The sequence below is a fragment of the Amia ocellicauda genome, chromosome 6 (assembly GCF_036373705.1).
Source record: "Amia ocellicauda isolate fAmiCal2 chromosome 6, fAmiCal2.hap1, whole genome shotgun sequence".
Taxonomy (NCBI): domain Eukaryota; kingdom Metazoa; phylum Chordata; class Actinopteri; order Amiiformes; family Amiidae; genus Amia; species Amia ocellicauda.
Window position 1 is genome coordinate 46,601,572 of NC_089855.1, and position 20,966 is coordinate 46,622,537.

The 20,966-nt window shown below is 46.0% G+C and overlaps 1 protein-coding gene across 2 annotated transcripts; it reads left to right on the top strand.

Annotated features, from left to right (window-relative positions):
- Nucleotides 1-2,233: 2,233 nt before the first annotated feature.
- On the top strand, nt 2,234-20,858 carry LOC136751584 (ankyrin repeat and fibronectin type-III domain-containing protein 1). Of its 2 annotated transcripts, XM_066707306.1 has the most exons (18): nt 2,234-2,501; nt 5,246-5,462; nt 8,033-8,252; nt 8,917-9,120; nt 9,329-9,442; nt 9,570-9,667; nt 11,003-11,093; nt 11,698-11,805; nt 12,941-13,040; nt 13,489-13,618; nt 14,234-14,353; nt 14,545-14,760; nt 14,953-15,119; nt 15,434-15,584; nt 15,939-16,098; nt 16,279-16,445; nt 16,745-16,931; nt 17,022-20,858. In XM_066707306.1, exons 2-18 carry the CDS (start codon nt 5,301-5,303, stop codon nt 17,969-17,971), a joined length of 3,345 nt encoding a protein of 1,114 aa, XP_066563403.1. In that variant the 5' UTR covers nt 2,234-2,501; nt 5,246-5,300; the 3' UTR covers nt 17,972-20,858. The 2 variants fall into 2 exon arrangements, with proteins under 2 accessions (XP_066563403.1, XP_066563404.1); XM_066707307.1 differs by lacking the exon at nt 5,246-5,462.
- The last annotated feature ends 108 nt before the right edge of the window (nt 20,859-20,966 follow it).

Sequence of the window (20,966 nt, forward strand, 5' to 3'; positions counted from 1 at the left end):
TGTATTATTTATTTGTATCAATGACTAATATTCATTTATATTATTATGCTGTATCATCTTCTGTTTCCAAGCATCTGTCCGCACGTCGCGCACGCAAACGAGGCCGGATTGGGCGGGAAAGTGAATCTGACCAATCAGAGACGAGATGTGTGACGGGCTCATTCAGACGTCACAGGTCACTCACTGTACAGAGTTCCATGTTGACATGTTGAGCTCTACGGGGGTTTTGCTTCTACCAAAACGTGCATGGTCTTGTTTTAATCAATAGATTGTCTAAAAAAAACATTTTCAAATCAGAGAATGCTTCTCATCGTTAGAAAGCTGAGAGTCTGAGCTTTCATGGGATACCAAATACTTGGCAAACAACACAACAGTGAAGAGCACACCTGGGATCAAAGAGAAGCACATGGATTCGGTGCCCTTTTACCAGAGGGGTACCAGAGGGGTTTGTCAGCTTGAGGGGTTAAATGTTGTTAAACAAAACAATTCCTTGATTTATTTTTTATTTCCAATTGTTTATTTGTTCTATGCTTTAATTTCAGATTACATTGAGATTTTAAATCTTCTACATTTCAATAAAAACTGGAAAAATTGAGGTGTTCTAAAAGTTTTGAGCGGTAGTGTATGTCTATGGGTTAACCTGGCCCTTGTCCATTCAGATCATTAACAAACAGCATTATACATCTATTAACAGCATGTGTGTGTTTGTCTGCTTACATACAATGGCTCATTCAGCATTAAGGTCACAATTTGTTTATCACCATGACATCCCTATCAGATGCACAAGACAGGAGAGGGGCCTGTTTTACTAGAAAAACCACAGCAGCACAATGAGCATGCAAACGCAGAACACACTGCGCAGGATTGGACTGGACCTGTGCAGAGCCACCGACTGGACTGCTGTGGAATCACTGTCCATATGGAACTGCTTTACCAATCTCATTGTGCTCATTTTGCAAGTGGCCGAGATGCAAGGATACTGAAGTACAATTTTACATCATCTTCCAGTCTGTAGTGGTGTTCACCTCATCCAGACCACAGAGCCAGATACACACCAGGCTTCAGCACAGCGCCAAACAAGCAGACCAGAGCCAGTATCAGACAGCGCCTGCATGCACTAATTCTGCTTAGCAATGGGAACCACTTCCTGACACACGCATCACTGGCTGATTTCTTTAGAAGTTATTATGTGTGTGTGTGTCTGTGCATGTGTGTATGTGGTTGTGTGTGTGTGTGTGTGTGTGTCTGTATCAGAGGTGGTTCTATAAATACATTATTTGAGGTGCACCCTCACGCTAGCACACACAAACTCACAGCAGCAGTAAGACTCAGACTAATGTCACACTTTTTTTTGGACTGTGTGTGTGTCTTTGTAAGTGTGTATAGTGTACATGAGTGTGTGTCTGTGTGAGAAAGAGGGGAGATCTGTTGTCTTGTACAATGGAAACCACAAGCACTGTGAAATGTCACAGAGTTTCAATCTGATTTTGGCTGCAGGGTTTCATCCCCCCCTTACTCCTTATGACATAAATACACACACACCTACATATATACAGGCACAGAATTCCCACCCAACAAAATAATACTGATAATAATACTAAAACTGAACATGGAAGTGTTATCACAAAACAGGATGAAAAGTGAGAGACAGAGAGGGATAAAGAGGGTGTGCAGATGCAGAGAGAGAGAGATGGCTTTTTACATATATTAGTACATGTTTGTGTGCGCATAAAAGGGGATTTTGGAGAACATACATCAATCATAAATAAAACAAACACCGTGTTGTGGTTTTAATGTAATGCATGCACCGTTTTAAGCCGGATGTCGTGTATGGCAGCATATGGCAGAGAAGGTATTAGAAATGTTGTTTATTTTGACTTTCAATAATTTCAATGTGTTTTGTTTTTTAACAACAACAAACACTAATTTTCATAATGATCCCAGGGCAAGCTGTCATTCTCCCGCAGACACTGCACAGCCGGGGCAGTTGGACCTGTGTGTGAGCCGGGCTCTGCAGGTATAACCCGCACGCACACCCCGCTCCTCTGAGCCGCAATTACCGTAATGTCGGCATAAACGTGCAGCTCAAAGCATCCAGCGTTGTGTGCGTGTCAATTACTGTAAAACTAATTGTGAGGGTAGCGCGCCTCGGTTAGTCACAGCTATTGTCTGGAAGTTTATTTTTGACACCCACTCCCACTTGCGCCGCGTCAGAGAGAGAGAGAGAGAGAGAGAGAGAGAGAGAGAGAGAGTCGGGTAATTCGCCAGTCCGTTAGACTTCTCTTAAATGAAACTTCGCTCTGGGTCCGACTTTTCCTAAAATTGGACCTTTTACTATAAGACACTACAGTTTAGACATACATAGCAATAGCAACAATATTAGTCCTTGCATTTGTGCATTTGAACAGGTTTTGCGTCGTCTTTGCCGACCCCCCGGCGCCGCGGAGGCGTGTCTGCGGGCGGGAGCTCGGAGCCGGGACACCCGTCTGCAGGACACCTCGGTAACTGGAGTTTTTATTATATTATTATTTCAGCTGATGGGCGTCGCGATCGAAGGGGCCCTTGTGATAAGAATCGATACATTGTATCAGTCACTTTAGAACCGTTTTGAATCTGTGCCTGGCTAAAAGTCAAACTTACTTTTTAATTTAGTTTTATTTTCTCTTTTATTGGAATTGAAGTGGCCTGTCTGACGGCCACACGTGTGTCATTGCACGGTGTGAACGGAGCCGGTCCTGTGCCTGTGCTGCGGCGCATCTGTCCGCTGGGTCAGTGTGTTGTGATGCTGTGCGCTGTTGCGCTGCACTGTGTTGCTGTGAACTGTGTGGTACTGCACTATATTTACTGCAACACACTGTTGCATTGTGCTGTACTTAACTCTAATGCACTGTACTGTCCCATGTTGTGTTTTTCTGTACTGTACTTTAAGCCTACTGTGTTATGTTGTGTTGTATTGTGCCGTGTTGTGTTGTGCTGTCTTGTGCTGGACTGTACCGTGCTGTATTGCGTTGTGTTGTTCTGTACTGTACCATGTTGTATTGTGCTGTATCGTGCTGTACTCTACCGTGCTGTACTGTGTTATACTGTGCTGGACTGCTCTGTGCTGTGTTGTGTTGTGCTATTCTGTACTGTACTGTGTTGTATTGTGTTGTGTGGTGTTGTGTTGTTCTGTACTGTACCATACCGGGTTGTGTTTCGTTGTGCAGTACTGTACCATGCTGTATTGTGCTGTATGGTACTGTGCGTGCTGTATGGTTGAGTGCAGTGCAGTGTATTCTCCAGGGTCAGGTGGCTGTGGGATTAATGACAGGAGCAGCACACAGGGATTTGCACAAGCAGGCCAGGCTTACTGCAGGGCAGACAAATACAGACTGCCGGCACCCAGTGGCACTCACACAGAAACAGTCACACACACACACACACACACACACACACACACACTGTGTGGTACTGCTGTAGAGTACCTGACTGTACTGTACAAAACAGAACACATCCACTGGTCATACTCAGTATTATAGCACAATTCAACGAGCCTGCAAGTGCACTGTGAAGGAAATGTCAGGCAGCCAGTGTGCGTGTTATTATTTATAACAGCTCCCAGCGAGAGAGAGAGCACAGTCATCTCCAAACTGCTCCCCACTATCAGATGCTCTGCCTGTGGTCTGGACAGCAGATGAGTGGGAGAGAGAGAGAGAGAGAGAGAGAGAGAGAGCGTGGGACACTAGTTTGTCATTTCTTGCCCAGCTCTGAAGAGCCCTGCTATGGTTTCAGATACATACTCAGACTCAGTGAGAAACAGAGAAGTGGAAGGGAGTAATAACAAAAAGTGAGAAGAAGGACAGATGGGAACAGACGGGAAGAAAGAATGTAACAATCCCAATTTGCTTACATAATTAACGAGCCGCCACTTTGGATTCCCTTCAATAATTTATCACAGTTTTGTTCTTTGTGTGTTTAATAATGAAGGTGTGTGCTGCAGACAGGTGACAAGTGTGGGGAAGTGGCTTGTTATTGGACAGCTGCCAGTCCGTCTCCCACTGACTGGAGAGCAGTGGCATAAATACTGGCACAGTTAGGAACAGCGCACACACATAACTGGCAGATACACAGCCCTGGTCCTGGAGAGAGACAGTACAGTACAGCAGGGATCAGACTATATAGCGCCTTTCACCATGCACACTACCTCAAAGCCCTTTACAGTCAGGCGACAGCACACGGTGTGATATTCCTGCTAATGAATGTGACTCAGTGTTCGGCGAGGACTCTGCAGTGTTCATTGTGTCCCTTTACCTTATTAGCAGACTGGTGCGATACATCTGGGTTCACAGCTGGAAATCTATCAGCGGAGCCTCTGTCTTTTGGAAAAAACATAATCTTTTATTCAACACTGTTAGTGACAGAACAGACAGCTTTACAATGGAGAGATGCTTTGTAGTGGGGGGTTTATTATTATTATTATTATTATTATTATTATTATTATTATTATTATTATTATATATATTTTTTAAGAATATGAATAGATTAATGATTTGTCCACTGTCGTAGAGCTGCCACCTATGGCTCTGTCACTGCTAGTGTGCCTTTGTCCTCCTGCAGCTTCTGGTGGAAACTTAGTCAGTCAGCCTGTGTATCAGTCAGTGTGTCAGTCATTCAGTCTGTGTCTCAGTCAGTCTGTGTATCAGTCTGTGTGTCAGTCATTCTGTCAGTCAGTCAGTCAGTGTGTTAGTCAGTCTGTGTCAGTCATTCAGTCAGTCAGTCTGTGTATCAGTCACTCAGTCTTTGTGTCAGTCAGTCTGTGTGTCAGTCAGTCAGTAAGTGAGTCAGTCAGTGTGTCAGTCATTCAGTCTGTGTGTCAGACAGTCTGTGTGTCAGTCAGTCAGTCTGTGTCAGTCAGTCTGTGTGTCAGTCAGTCAGTCAGCCTGTGTATCAGTCCCTCAGTCTTTGTGTCAGTCAGTCAGTCTGTGTGTCAGTCAGTCAGTAAGTGAGTCAGTCAGTGTGTCAGTCAGTCAGTCTGTGTATCAGTCAGTGTGTCAGTCAGTCATTCAGTCAGTCTGTATATCAGTCTGTATATCAGTCAGTCAGTGTGTCAGTCAGTCAGTAAGTGAGTCAGTCAGTGTGTCAGTCAGTCATTCAGTCAGTCTATATATCAGTCAGTCAGTGTGTCAGTCAGTCAGTCAGTGTGTCAGTAAATAATTGTGTCAGTCAGTCACCAGTGTCCAGTACAATGACACTCTCTATATCGTAGACAGATACGGCACACCACAGTGACCCCTGTGACCTCTGTGACTTTCGCCCCATCCATGGCCCTGTCGGTCCGGGAGCCCCCCCAGCGGCGGCGGTCCCTGGGGCCGGTCTCCCCTAAACGCATCTACAGGAACCTGTCCGTCAGACTGAGGGGTGGGGATTCGACTCAGAGCGACCAATCACTGAGCTCTGCCAGGCAGGGAAAGGCGGCGGCCTCAGTAAGCATAGCTCTCCTCATTTAAGCTTTTTTCTTGTTTTTTCTTTCCCTCCCATCAATCTCTCTTTCTGTGTGTGTCAGTGAAGTGTTAGTATGCTGTAGTGCTCAGTCAACCACTCAGTCAGTCAGTGTAAAATTACTGTAGTGACAAGTCAGTGTATCTATATTAACCCCTCTATCTCCCTCACTCTCTCTCTGTTCGTCCTCTGTCAATGCAGTATTAGCAAGACAATTAACACATGCTTCAAATGTTAATAAATCCATCAATGAATAAATCTTTGTCACCAAAACAAAAGGTTCCTTTATCATTGCCTAAACCAAAACAGTCAAGACATATCGTCAAATAACAGTGTATTCTATAGTGTGATAGTTGCCCACTATAAAATACTGTCAAATTATTAAAACATTGTCTATGTAGCCAAGTGAATAGTATTGCTGTCAATACATGTCAAAGTCATGGCACACACTGTACACATTTCTCATTACTGTATGTAGCTGCCTTTACAGCAAACAGAATTAAAAACACTTTTACAACACAGAACAGAAATATAAAATAGCAAAAGTATTTAAATTAGGAACTGCAGTATATGTAAAATAAAAAAATAAAAGATGCTACAAGTTCATCAACCTTATGAGTCACCCAGTCTCTCCTGTGTGTCTGGCCACAACATCTCATCTGCATCACACTTGATATCCTCCCTTGCAATGCAATGAGGGGAAAATCTTTTGGCATGATGCAGCCACCCCTTACAACAATCTGCTGAGATGCTCACAACCAGCATCCATTGCACCCAGTAAGGACAGCTGGAGGATGATGATCATGTACCATCCATCTCCATGCAGAGGGATTGAGGAATGGGCAGTATGGTGGGAGAAACTCCATCAAAATACATTGGTGGGCGACAAACCATTCCCTGATTGTATTGTAACTTTGAAAACTTACGTTGTCCCAAACTATAACAGTTGGCATGTAATTTCTTACCAACCCCCTCTCATTCTCAGGAATGAGATCCCTGTAAAGAGTGTCCGGGAAATTGAGGAGACGTTGTGTTATAGGGCCCAATCATGGGAATGTGGGTGATGACACCACTTTCCCATATGGCAGCACACACTGTAGTGTTCCTCCACGCTGGCCTGGCACAGCAACAGTGGCTCAGTGACCAAGGATATTACAGCCACATCTCCTGACTTTGGTCAAGTTGAGTCCTGCCTCATCCACATGTATGTGTGGGGAATCATTAGCCTCCAGCTCCATCACTCTCTATAAGAGATACAAAAGCCATTTAGGAAATAATTTACAGTAGACATGGTAAATCATACAATTACAGCAAAACATCCCACATTGTGCAATATATTCTGCATATACAGATTGTGCTTGTCAATACTGAGTTGACAGCACTGTGTAGTGTACAATGATTCATTCTTACCTGTTTTACTGGTACCTCAGCTCCTTCACTCTCACCATTCCTCTCAAAAGCTACCTTGTAGAGTTGCTTCATTCGCATGTGATTTCTCTTCAGCACCCTATCAGTTGGATCTTGTATGACAGCACTTTGAATTTCTGTTAGCATTGTTTGCTATGACTATATTACATATTTCAATTTCTTGTTGAGCAGTGAGAACTACTTTTCTGCCACCACCATGGGGTAGACGCTCAATCCCAGATCGTAAATACAGCACATAAAGTCAATGTATTCCTCATTAATTCTGAAACATGCATTGGCTGTGTTTACAGCAGAAATATTGCAGTACAATACATGATTACACACCTGTTTTCTCTCCTGAATGTCTGGATTATTGATCACACAGTGGACCGGCACACATTGTGCTGCACTCTCCGACCCGCCTCTGTCATACTTAGGCCATGGTTGATTACATGGTCTATAATTGTTGCCCGTACATCATGTGAGATTGCTCTGTGCCTTTGCCTTCCTCTTTGCCCCCCTCTCCACACCCCCACGCACTGTAATGCCCCTTCCTCTTGCACCCGCAGGCTCTTGCCCCTGTCTGTCTTCTGCCTGTTCCATATTCCACAAATGTAAAATTCAGTCTTGACCTCGCAGTATAAATGGGTTTGAGAACTAATAGGTTAAGAGTTGCAGCTGTAAATTTGACAGCATATGCAAATGGTTGCTCTGAAATGTGAGAAAATGTAATTGATTCCCATCTAGTCAATCCACCTGACAACTATTACAACAATACCAAATAACTGCTATTTATCTCATATATTTTTGACAGGTTATTGTGACTGTTGATTGATCTATTGAGCATGTAAGGATTTACACAATGAACACGTGTATAATTGCATGTGAGAGTAATGTCATTCAACAGAAAATGAAAGTAAACAATTTTGATCAGCAAGGCTTACTCAATGCATTTTGTGTGAAAGCAATGAGAAATGACTAGTCATGTGAGCAAATAACCTAATGGTGTGAATGCTGTGATTTCATAAACTGTTAGACACATTTTGATAGTCATTCAACGATTGTGCCAAAGCGATTGATAAAAAATGTAATGTACTAGACTGCCCAGTCAGTATATGTATATTAACCCCCCCTCTCTCTCTCTCAGTACCAGTCTTTGTGGGAGGCAGTGGAGAATGAAGACAGCCTGGCGGTGCAGGAGATGCTCTCTGGGGCCAAGGTGGGCACGGCGGGGCAGCGGGGGTGGAGGTCGGAGGTCAATGCGCTGTCTTCGGACGGGCTGGTCCCGCTGGACGTGGCGGCTCTAACCCTCAACTCCGCCCTCCTCCGGATACTGAGCCGCGCGGGAGCCAGAGAAAACCCCCACTGTGAGACTCCCTGTGTGTGTGTGTGTGTGTGTGTGTTAGTGTGCAGTGTGTATATTAACCTCTCTCAGTGTGCAGTGTGTATATTAACCTCTCTCAGTGTGCAGTGTATATATTAATCTCTCTCAGTGTGCAGTGTATATATTAATCTCTCTCAGTGTGCAGTGTATTTATTAACCTCTCTCTCAGTGTGCAGTGTATATATTAATCTCTCTCAGTGTGCAGTGTATTTATTAACCTCTCTCTCAGTGTGCAGTGTATATATTAATCTCTCTCAGTGTGCAGTGTATTTATTAACCTCTCTCTCAGTGTGCAGTGTATATATTAATCTCTCTCAGTGTGCAGTGTATTTATTAACCTCTCTCTCAGTGTGCAGTGTATATATTAATCTCTCTCAGTGTGCAGTGTATTTATTAACCTCTCTCTCAGTGTGCAGTGTATATATTAATCTCTCTCAGTGTGCAGTGTATATATTAATCTCTCTCAGTGTGCAGTGTATTTATTAACCTCTCTCTCAGTGTGCAGTGTATATATTAATCTCTCTCAGTGTGCAGTGTATATATTAATCTCTCTCAGTGTGCAGTGTATTTATTAACCTCTCTCTCAGTGTGCAGTGTATATATTGACCTCTCTTAGTGTGCAATGTATATATTAACCTCTTTCTCAGTGTGCAGTGCAGCGCAGTGGTCGATGAAGCTACAGGAGGTGGTGCGCAGTGCGGGGGGACGCGTGGGGGAACTGCGTCGGGTGGTGTGCGAGGGGCCGGGGCCAGCCGGGGGGCCACAGGTGGGGGACCACCAGAGGGAGCTGCGTGTCTGGACACTGAGACACCAGCTCTACAGCAGGATGAGAGACAGCTTCCACTGCACAGGTACGAGAGACGACTGGACTGGACTGGACCAAACTAAACTGGACTAGCTGGACTACACTGCACTGGGCTGGGCTGGGCTGGGCTGGGCTGGACTAAACGGGTCTGGACTGGACTATACCAATCTAGACTTGACTAGATTTGTGTGGGCTTGAGTGGACACATTGTCTCACTGTATCTCTACACCTTCTTTCTCTCTCTCTCTCCCAAGTGCTCCCAGGCCCTCCCACTAACGTGTGCATACTGGTGTCCAGTGCCACCTCTCTGAGCGTGTCCTTCAGGGAGCCCAGGGGGACCAGCTTCGGACTCATCACCCGCTACCGAGGTCAGCGACCCCCCAGCATAAACACACACAGCCCCCCTATCAGACACACTGCGCACAGACACCCTCCATGTGTCTCACCCTGTGCCTCAATGCTAACTGTCTCTCTGTCCTCTGTCCTCCCCTGCAGTGGAGTGGAGCAGATCAGCTACCTTTGACCCCCCGAGCAGCTCGGCGCTGGTACATGACACCAAGAACCTGTACTTCACCATCTCTGGGCTGTACACCGTAAGACACTGACCACTTACACTGACTACTACACTGAGCTGTCAGATACATTGACCGTTTTGGGTTTAATTTAAAATGCATTGGACTTTTTTTGTTTGTTTTTTATTTTTTCCTTTTAATTGTTTTTTTAATTTGTTCAATGCATTTTCAGTTATTTTCAATGTATCTGACTCTTTTGTTGGTGTGCAATTTTTTGCTTTTATCACGTTTTGTTTATTTGATTTGAGCACGTTTATTTTAAAGTTAATTGTTTTAGTTAAAATCACAAAGATTTTAATTTTTTTTAAGTGATTTTAATGATTGATATTTTAAATGATTTTAATCATAAGTATTAAAATTGGAATTGTTTTATTTTAAGAAATGTAAAATACTCAACCCAATAAACAGTATTTTACTACACTGAGCTGTTACTGCTTGCTATGCTGACCTACACTAACCTGTTTACTAACCAAAACACTGACCATACATACTGCTGGTTTCACTGACCAGTGCACTGAACCCTAGACTGACTGACCTGAGTAACGAAAGGGAATGTAAGCTTTGGACCTTTTGAAATCTCGGCTGTTGTGTTTGGACAAACTCTTTGTAGACACCGGCCGCCCAGCACTGCCCAGTTAGACACTGACCGCCCAGCACTGCCCAATTAGACACTGACCGCCCAGCACTGCCCAATTAGATACTGACCACCCAGCACTGCCCAGTTAGACACTGACCGCCCAGCACTGCCCAGTTAGACACTGACTGCCCAGTACTGCCCAGTTGGACACCGACCGGCCCTCACTGCCCAGTTGGACGCTATGCCAGTGAGACTGCCGTGTTGCCTGTGTCTGAGCTCAGGCCTGTTGATGTTTTGCTGAGCTCCTATCTGCACAACTCACAGACCGCAGTGACTCAGACCCTGCTTTAGAGAGCGAGGCCTGCTAACCACAGCGCAGGCCTGGAGAACAGGGGGCCTCTTGAGAGTTTCAGTGCAGCATGATCTCAGAAACCCTGTGCCGTGTGCACACCGCGCTCTGCTGACGCCTGGGCTGTCAGTGTGAGACAGGGTCACACAAGGGGACAACTGTGTGTGCGTGTGTGAGAGAGAAAGTGTGAGAGTGAGTGTGAATGTGTGTATGTGTTTGTGGCAGGGTGTGTTTCTTTGCTGTGTTGTCTTATGCTCTTTCTGTGTTTGTGTTTTACTGTGTGTGTGTCTTTCACTGTCTCACTGTGTGTGTCTCACTCTGTGTGTGTGTGTGTGTGTGTCTGTCTTAATGTTTGTGTGTCCCAGTCTATGTGTTTATCACTCCTGTGTGTCTCACTCTGTGTGTCTCACTCTGTGTGTGTGTGTTCCAGGGAGTGCCTTATTTCATCAGAGTCTCTGCCTACAATGTGAGGGGATGGGGCCCAGCTCAGCCCTGCAGCCCCCCCTGCGCTGCCCCCTCCAGTGAGTACTGGCTCCGATGAGTCACACACTCACAACCAACTGAACTGCGTCTTTAAACACTAAATACAAACGGCAGCAATGACAATGAACTGGTGTTTTAAAGCAAGGTGTCATACTGTAGCCAACCTGCCGTGCCACATCCAGGCCAGTGAGCAGCACGTGGACTGTATCAACAGTATTCAAAACAGTATATTTATTTATTTATTTATTTATTTGCGTCCTTATCCAGGTCAACCGACATTTTACACAAGCATTGCAAAAGTGCAGTCATGCAATGCAATACAATTTTCAATTTAAGCATTAATACAATTACAGTACAATTTAAGAACCATAAAGACAAAATTCAAAGCATACATACTTATATATATATTTTGTAAGTCGCCCTGGATAAGAGCGTCTGCCAATAAATAAATAATAATAATATAGTATAAGTATAGGGATCTATAATACTATATAGATGCTGGTGGTCTGTTAACAGAACATGGCCTGTCTGAACATCAGGGGGGGGGCATTGAGCTGTACTTACTCTGTATGATAGGAGCCCTAACAGTGCGAGAGCGATTTCCTATTGTGACTGTCCTGGGTTCTCTGTCGCCCCCTGCAGGCTGGACACAGTGCAGCAGCGTGAAGCTCAGGAGCCGAGAGGGGGCGGCCGCAGTGCGGAGGCTGCTGGAGCAGATCAGAGACCCACAGTACAGTGGCTACAACATAGGTAACCATAGAGACACACTGTTCTATACTGGGCCAACTACACAGGTAACCATAGAGACACACTGTTCTATAATGGGCCTACTACACAGGTAACCATAGAGACACACTATTCTATACTGGGGCTACTACACTGGTAACCATAGAGACACACTGTTCTATACTGGGGCTACTACACTGGTAACCATAGAGACACACTGTTCTATACTGGGGCTACTACATAGGTAACCATAGAGACACACTGTTCTGGGCCTACTACACAGGTAACCATAGAGACACACTGTTCTATACTGGGGCTACTACACAGGTAACCATAGAGACACACTGTTCTATACTGGGGCTACTACACAGGTAACCATAGAGACACACTGTTCTATACTGCAGATACTACACAGGTAACCATAGAGACACACTGTTCTATACTGGGGCTACTACACAGGTAACCACAGAGACACACTGTTCTATACTGAGGCTACTACATAGGTAACCATAGAGACACACTGTTCTATACTGAGCCAACTACACAGGTAACCATAGAGACACACAGTTCTATACTGGGACTACTACACATGTAACCATAGAGACACACTGTTCTATACTGCGGATACTACACAGGTAACCATAGAGACACACTGTTCTATACTGGGGCTACTACACAGGTAACCATAGAGACACACTGTTCTATACTGGGGCTACTACACAGGTAACCATAGAGACACACTGTTCTATACTGCGGATACTACACAGGTAACCATAGAGACACACTGTTCTATACTGGGGCTACTACACAGGTAACCATAGAGACACACTGTTCTATACTGAGGCTACTACATAGGTAACCATAGAGACACACTATATTGTACTAGGGCTACTACACTTTCTTCTACAGTACAGGGACAACTACATAAAAAAACATAGAGACACACTTTATATTGCATCATAGGGGCTATATCTGCCAAGAGAAAAAATAAATAAAAATAATAATATATATATATATATATATACACTGTATAGACACTACACTGTAAAAAAATTACTGACTGATTGTTCCATCTTCCTATCTATCTCTGTGTCCTTGTGTCTGTCTGTGTGTTCCTGTGTGTTTCTGTATGTATCTGTGTGTGTCGGTGTGTCTTCAGAGGCAGCCAAGGCCCCGAGCCCCAGCAAGAGGGTCTCAGTGTCCCGCAGTCTGAAGCTGCTCTTCCAGTCGGCAACCAAGTTTGTCCGCAGCCTGCAGAGGTGAGTGTCCCAAAGCCCTGACCCAGCACCCTGACTCTGCACCTGGACCCTGTGCTCTTACCTTGTGTCCTGACACTGTGCACTGACCCCGTTTTAACTTTTCAAGTGTTTTTTCTACCAGAGTTTTTCAACATTTTTCTGCATTTTGGCTTTCAGACACTTCTTTTAATACATGACCGTGTGTCTGTATGGAATGCCACAGTTTCCTGATCTGCAATTGTTGCTGAACTCAACACCCTCATGAATACAACAAACACACTCTCTCTCTCACAGACTCACACAAACACACACATAAGCACACACACACTCTATGTCAAGCCATCCACTTCTCTGCACACAGCGCAACCTGCCGAGCTGGGGCATTGTAAGGCAGGACAGTGTGAGCTTGTGCTGTCTTGTCTGTCCCCGTTTTCCCAGTCGCCGTGACTTCAGGCTCTGTGTCTTCCAGGGGCGTCTACCTGACCACTGTTTTCTATGACAAAGACAACGTCCTGGTCACAGCTGAGGAGCAACTCCCATTGGTGGAAATCCATAGCTGTTCCACCTCCGTCACCCAGGACTTCCTGTGGTTTGCCAAGGTCAGCTGTCAATCAGCCCAGGAGAGATGCTGGTGTTGGATTTGTTGGCTCAGTCTCTGCGGCTCCATTTTTCTTTCTCTCTTTGTAGACCAGTCAGTCAGTGTTAATGTGCTGTAGTGTCCAGTCAGTCAGTCAGTGTTAATGTGCTGTAGTGTCCAGTCAGTCAGTCAGTGTTAATGTGCTGTAGTGTCCAGTCAGTCAGTCAGTGTTAATGTGCTGTAGTGTCCAGTCAGTCAGTGTTAATGTACTGTAGTGTCCAGTCAGTCAGTCAGTGTTAATGTCCTGTAGTGTCCAGTCAGTCAGTGTTAATGTGCTGTAGTGTCCAGTCAGTCAGTGTTAATGTGCTGTAGTGTCCAGTCAGTCAGTGTTAATGTGCTGTAGTGTCCAGTCAGTCAGTCAGTGTTAATGTGCTGTAGTGTCCAGTCAGTCAGTCAGTGTTAATGTGCTGTAGTGTCCAGTCAGTCAGTCAGTGTTAATGTGCTGTAGTGTCCAGTCAGTCAGTGTTAATGGACTGTAGTGTTCAGTCAGTCAGTGTTAATGGACTGACTCTTCTAATGGACCTCTCTTCCTCTCCCACTCCCCATCCCTCTCTCTCTTCCCCTCTCTTCCTCTCAGCTGTCCTGTGTATGGCAGTTTGTGCCGTGGCTGCAGCAGGCGATGGGCTCGACTCTGTCCTCCTCCTCCTCCCTCCTGCAGACCAGACAGAAGATCCTGCTGGCTGTCTCCCAGCTACAGGTCAGAGAGAGACAGAGTGCGTGTGTGGATGTGTTTGCATGTATGAGTGTCTGTTTCTCTCTTGTGTGCACTTCCCCATGTGTTTGTGTCTGTGCTTGTGTGCTTGCAGACTCGTGTGCTGGTATGTTTGTGTGTCTGGAGGAGTGTCAGTGTCTCTGTACCAACACCCCCTACCCCTCTGTCTCACACAGGGCTCTCTGGGCGTGGTGGACCTGGGCCAGGTGTACCATGAGCCCATTAAGGATCGCCAGGGCAACCTGCTGCTGGTGACACTGAGGGAGCACGGGGGGGGTGCGCCCCCGGACCCTCTGCACTGGGCCCCCCTGTCCCGCCTGCACCGAGAGCGCCACCACAACCACCTGCTCCATGAGCCCACCGCCATTGACACCCTCACTGAAAACATCAGGGTGAGGCCGACTGACACACTAATACACCAACTGACTGACACACTAATGTACTGAGCCACTGACTGACTGATATATTGACATTCACTGATTGACTGATTCACTGACTGACTGTTAAAACGAATACACTGACTCATGCACTGTTACTCACTCTCACATACTGACTGACCCTCTCTCTCTATCTCCCTCCCTCAGGATCAGCTGTGCTATCACAGGCGCAGTGTGCAGTGTGCCCGGCCCGGTCTGTACGTGGGGGTTCTGAAGCTGTGCAGCTCGGTGGATCAGATCCGGGTCCTGGTGCCACTCAGACTGCCCAACCTGCTGTGCCACTCCCGGGTCCGGCACAACCCACACGTCTCCCGGTATTGTCAGCGGTCCAACCGCTATTTCATAATAATAATGACAAGGATGACAAGGAACACAACCACACATCTCTTTGTATAATAATAATAATAATCTGATAATGATATTGACGACCCCGTGGTACAGAGAGCACTGTGATACGCACTATAATAATCTCATCACAATGATAATAATAGTGGTGATATTAATGATCAAGATAATGATAATAAGGATCTCAAGAAGAAGATGAACCTACAACAACAATAATACTAATTATTATAAAAATTAATAATCAGAATGATGCTAATAATAACAGTCTCTCTCTCTCTCTCAGGGAGGAGTGGGCGTGGCTGCAGGGGCTGTGTGTGAGTGACCGGGCGGAGGAGGGGGCTGGCCAGGCGGAGGGGGTGCTGGCGGAGTTCGTCAGGTCGTTGAGGGCGGCCATCACTCACCTGCTGACGAAGCTGAGCATCCCGCTGTGCCAGGTGAGACCCTCTGGACCAGAGACACACTGTTCAGTGCAATAATGTGAACACAGAGCTCTGCAATGTGAACACAATGCCATACAATGCAGTGTAATACAGCTGAGTACAGTAGAGTACAATACAGTATAATAGTACTACTAATAATACTGCTACCACCACCACTACCAATAAGAATCAGCTCTCTGGCTTCAACAGACAAACAACTTGCTTTCACTTTGTCATTTCTTGCACCCTCGACACACTCCCCCCCCCCCCACCCCACCCCACCCCGTCAGCGCTCAGTGCTCAGAGAGGCGGTGCGGACAGACAGTGGAAAGTGTGGTTTTGATGTTTTGCCTTGTTCTGCCCCCCCAGGCACAACACTACCGGCTCTACACACAGGAAGTGCTGCAGTTCGGGGAGCAGGTGTCCTTCCTACTGCTGCTGCCCCCCTCTGAGGAGTTCTGTGCCTCCCCCGGGGGGGAGGGGGCACCCAGTGGCTTCCTCACACTGCCCCTGCAGATCTTTGAGCTGGGTAACACTGGGGTGGAGAGGGAGAGGGAGAGGGAGAGGGAGAGGGAGAGGGAGAGAGAGAGATTGATTGATTGATTGATTGATTGTGTGTGTGGGTGTGTTTTGGTTGCTTCAGTGAGTCTGCTGTCACTGTGTCAGTCTAACAGTTTTCTCTCCCCCCCCCCCGTCTCCGTCTCCGCAGTTCATTTCTCAGTCTATGATCCAGAGTTCTTCTCTCAGTTCTGCCAGGCTTCCCTACTGCTGGAGCTGGAGGCCCAGCTATCCCAGCAGGCACTGCGGGAGGCTCTGGACAAGAAGGAGGTGTCAGAGGCCAGAGCGAGGCTGGAGCAGGTGCAGCAACTCAGCCAGGTCAGACAAGGGCCCTGGATAAGGGCGTCTGCTAATAAATAAATAATAATAATAAAAACACATAATTATTATTATTTGTATTATTATAACATTTACATCCCTCACATGGGACACTGGGGAGGCAGCAGTGTGTGTGTGTGCATGTGTCTGTACTGTCTCAGTATGCCTGTGTGTGTTAGTGTTAGTGTGTGTGTGCGTTTCTACTCTACAATATTCTCTCAGTATGACTGTGTGTGTGTCAGTGAGCGTTGATGTGTTTGAATGTCTCTCAGCCTGTCTCTGTGTCCCGTGTCCCTCAGCGTGTGGACGAGCTGTGGCGGGGGGTGCGCTGGATCACAGACGCACTGCACTGCGCACGCTACAAACACGGCGCCCCCGGGGCTCCCCTCGGCCGCATCCTTGATGAGCCTGTCACCACAGAGACCACTCCTGCCCCAGAGGCCCCGCCCCCCCAGACCTCCATCCCTCTCCCAAACAACAAGATAGGTGAGCTATAACACACTAGCATTTATACACACTCACACATTTACACACACTCACACACACATTTACACACACTCTTCTCCTCTCTCTCAGACTGCAGGGGCTCGGAATCGGACAATGGGTGCTGCACTGGGAGGGCCGAGGGCTCTGACCCACCGGAGCCATGGACCTGCGATGTGGGAGAGCCCAGGAGAGAGAGGCCAGGGCCACAGCCCAGTCACAGGGGTCAGGCAGGTGTTGGAGATGGAGCTATACCAGAACCAGGGACCAGTGGGAGTACACATTCCAGTTACAAAGACTGGTCTCAGACAGAACTGCAGCACAGTGACAGCAGAGTGTCCAGTTGTAGAGACTTGGGTCACCTGGAACCAGGCAGAAGTAAGAGTGGACAGTCAAGGACAGAAGACTGGATGCAGGCTGAACAAGAGAGTACTGAACACAGCCAATCCAGACTCAAAGATGCTCGGCCAGAACTAGGGAGCAGTGATATTAGTGGAGAGTCCAGTTGTAGAGAACTAGGACAAGCAGAACCAGGAAGCAGAGACGGTGGAGAGACACAGCAGCTGGGAGGGCAGAGCCAAGTGCAGCTGGGACCAGAGACTACTGACCACACCAAGTCCAGTATCAAGGGCTGTGATTGGCCCACCTTGGGGAAACGGCCCACAGTCAGCCAATCAGAGCTGGAACCCAGGACTGTGGGGGCCTGCGGGGACTGTGGTCCAGTGTTGCGACTCACCGGCTTCCTTGTACCAGAACCAGCAGCAGAAACTGGGCCCAGACTGGGCAGGGAGGCTGGGGGCCTAGATGTGTGTGTGCAACCTGTGGGGCAGGACCGGTACAGAACACAGTCTAATAAAAGGAGCACCCAGCCACCCCTCCCTACGTCTCCTCTTCCTCCTTCTTCCCCCCCAGCCCCTATGCCCAGCTCCTGCCCCACCACCCTGCCCCGCTGTGACAGCCAGGGGGAGCCAGTGACCTGCAGGGGGCGTAGTCTCCCCGAGAGGAGCCTGGTGGAGTGGATCAGCTCCCCTTCACAGTCCTGAGCCAAGACACTTGCCCACACCGCCCTGCGACTCCCACAGAGAAAACATGTACCGTGTGCTAGGTGAGGTACGGTCTGCCATCGATTCAAACTACAGGTATACCCTGCTTTGCATGACCCAGCTATGCACAGATTAATTATAGCACAATTCATTAATTAATTTCAAAATAAAACACTCAAAATCATTTAAATATCACGTTAGCACCTGCCTCACATAGATAGATGGCAACAGATCTCAGTTATGGTGTCATTTAAAAGCAAAATTATTTGAATCCCCAAAATGAGTCAAAAATCTAACAAACGCTCCAAACATGCTCCTTCACGGCAGTCAGCCTGACCCCCTTGAATACAGTGTTGACAACAGCACATCCATTCAGCTTCATTATTTCAGTTCTGAAACGAGAGAGAATGCTCATGAGCAGCACATTAATACTAGTATTGAACTCGTTTTCATGTTCGTTTTCGTGTTCATTAATTCAGTGTATTTGTGGCCCCTTCTAGCACAAATTGTTCGGCAATGTATTTCTGGTTCTGGTGCAAAGCAAGGTTTACCTGTATGTAATTGATCCCTATTGGTTGCACTGATGGGCCCAGAGTTCTGGTCCAGATAGACTCAGTCCAGCTATAGGACACGATCATTAGAGTTATGGGTTGAAGAAATGAGATTTTATCCAATTATGTAATTTACTCTCAGGATTTTTCACTGTGAAGAAATCTCTACGCAGAGACCTGTTGTGTCTGTGTGTCTATGAGTTTGAATCAGTCTGGACTGTATTGTAGTGTCTATACTGTAGTCTATACTGTAGTGTATATACTGCAGTGTCTATACTGTACTGTACTGTAGGGTGTATTCTCCAGCCCACATCCACTAATTAAACTATACAAAATGAATAAATACAGATATGTAAACAAAAATATTCCTGCTTTCAAAACAAACCCATTTTTTTTACTTATTTTGTTGTGTTTGAGTTTCTAAATTCCTTTTAAAACCATCCACTGGTTGGTCATCTGCGTCCACATCAGACTGTAGTGTAACATTTGTGCAAAATGAAGCATTTCCTTCAAAACCATCTTAACAATCAAATATTTTAATCAAAATAATACACACATCAATATATCAAAAGCTCTTACACATCTAACATATCAAGATGATATTGAAGGTCATATACGTACACCAATCAGCCATAACATTATGACCACCTGCCTAATATTGTGTAGGTCCCCCTTTTGCTGCCAAAACAGCCCTGACCCGTCGAGGCATGGACTCTACTAGACCTCTGAAGGTGTGCTGTGGTATCTGGCACCAAGACGTTAGCAGCAGATCCTTTAAGTCCTGTAAGTTGTGAGGTGGGGCCTCCATGGATTGGACTTATTTGTCCAGCACATCCCACAGATGCTCGATTGGATTGAGATCTGGGGAATTTGAGGCCAAGTCAACACCTTGAACTCGTTGTTGTGTTCCTCAAACCATTCCTGAACCATTTTTGCTTTGTGGCGGAGCGCAATATACTGCTGAAAGAGGCCAGTGCCATCAGGGAATACCGTTTCCATGAAAGGGTGTTCATGGTCTGCAACAATGCTTAGGTAGGTGATACGTGTCAAAGTAGCGTCCACATGAATGGCAGGACCCAAGGTTTCCCAGCACAACATTGCCCAAAGCATCACACTGCCTCCACCGGCTTGCCTTCTTCCCATAGTGCATCCTGGTGCCATGTGTTTAGTTAAGCGACGCACACGCACCCGGCCATCCACATGATGTAAAAGAAAACGTGATTCATTCACTTTTTCAGCAATTTGAGCTACAGTAGCTCGTCTGTTGGATCGGACCACACGGGCCAGCCTTCGCTCCCCACGTGCATCAATGAGCCCTGGCCGCCCATGACCCTGTCGCCAGTTCACCGCTTTTCCTTCCTTGAACCACTTTTGATAGGTACTGACCACTGCAGACCGGGAACACCCCACAAGAGCTACAGTTTTGGGGATGCTCTGACCCAGTCGTCTAGCCATCACATTTTGGCCCTTTGAGGACAAAATGTTCACTTGTTGCCTAATTTATCCCACCCACTGACAGGTGCCATGATAACGAGATTATCAGTGTTATTCACTTCACCTGTCAGTGGTCATAATGTTATGTCATCATCTTTCAAACAAAAAAATAATATTACTGAATCAACCCTGTACCTGTATTATAATAATAAGAATAACAAATAAGAATAATGCTAATGGAAATAATAATAACAGGTTGGAACATCAGTAATACGGTAATGCTCGATTACTCTGAAACAGTTTGAACTGGTTTGGTGATTTTTGAATGAATACAACTTCTGTCTGCTGTGATTCCACACAATTCTTATGTCTTTAGAGCTAACGTGCAGAGTGCTGTATTGCTTCAAATCCAAGGAGCCAGATTCCACCCCATTCCGGGTCAGCTGTAACAGTAGCCTGGGACAAATGTAACAAGTTTGTGAAAAATCATAAAATAAAATAAACACCATATATTTAACTCAGAAGTTCAAATCTTAATTGATATATTGTTTTATTTAAAAATGTATATGGTTCATTATATTCCTTAGGCTGCATATCCAGTGTCTTGCAGCCTTTGTTCAGCTGAAGCAGAAGCAGCAACTTTTCAAGCTGTGAATGTGAGAAACCTGTAGGTCTCACTGTGACTCAGCTCCTCTGTTCATCTCGCTGCTCCGGTGCTTCACGGGTCCAGAGAGTGCAGGACCCGCGCTGGACTCATCCTTTCTTCACTGTCTTTATTTATACATTTGTTTCCATTATTCATTATGTTTTTTTCATTGCACTATATCAGAGTTTAACACACCTGGAGACTATAGACTCATATGTATCTGATTTTTAATTGAATTGCTTTTTTCTTTTAAAATATGTTCAAACACACTTCCAACTGTTCAGTTTGAATAAATTAAGGAAATACCAATTGCTTACACCATTGTGTCACAGAATGAAATGTATGATCCTGTGCTGATCTAATG

Coding starts and splice junctions, on each gene's coding strand:
- LOC136751584 (XM_066707306.1), top strand. CDS start 5,301: ATGGCCCTGTCGGTCCGGGAGCCCCCCCAGCGGCGGCGGTCCCTGGGG. Junction 11,806..12,940: donor GTACAGTGGCTACAACATAG/GTAACCATAGAG, acceptor GTGTGTCTTCAG/AGGCAGCCAAGGCCCCGAGC. Junction 16,932..17,021: donor TCTCCCAAACAACAAGATAG/GTGAGCTATAAC, acceptor CCTCTCTCTCAG/ACTGCAGGGGCTCGGAATCG.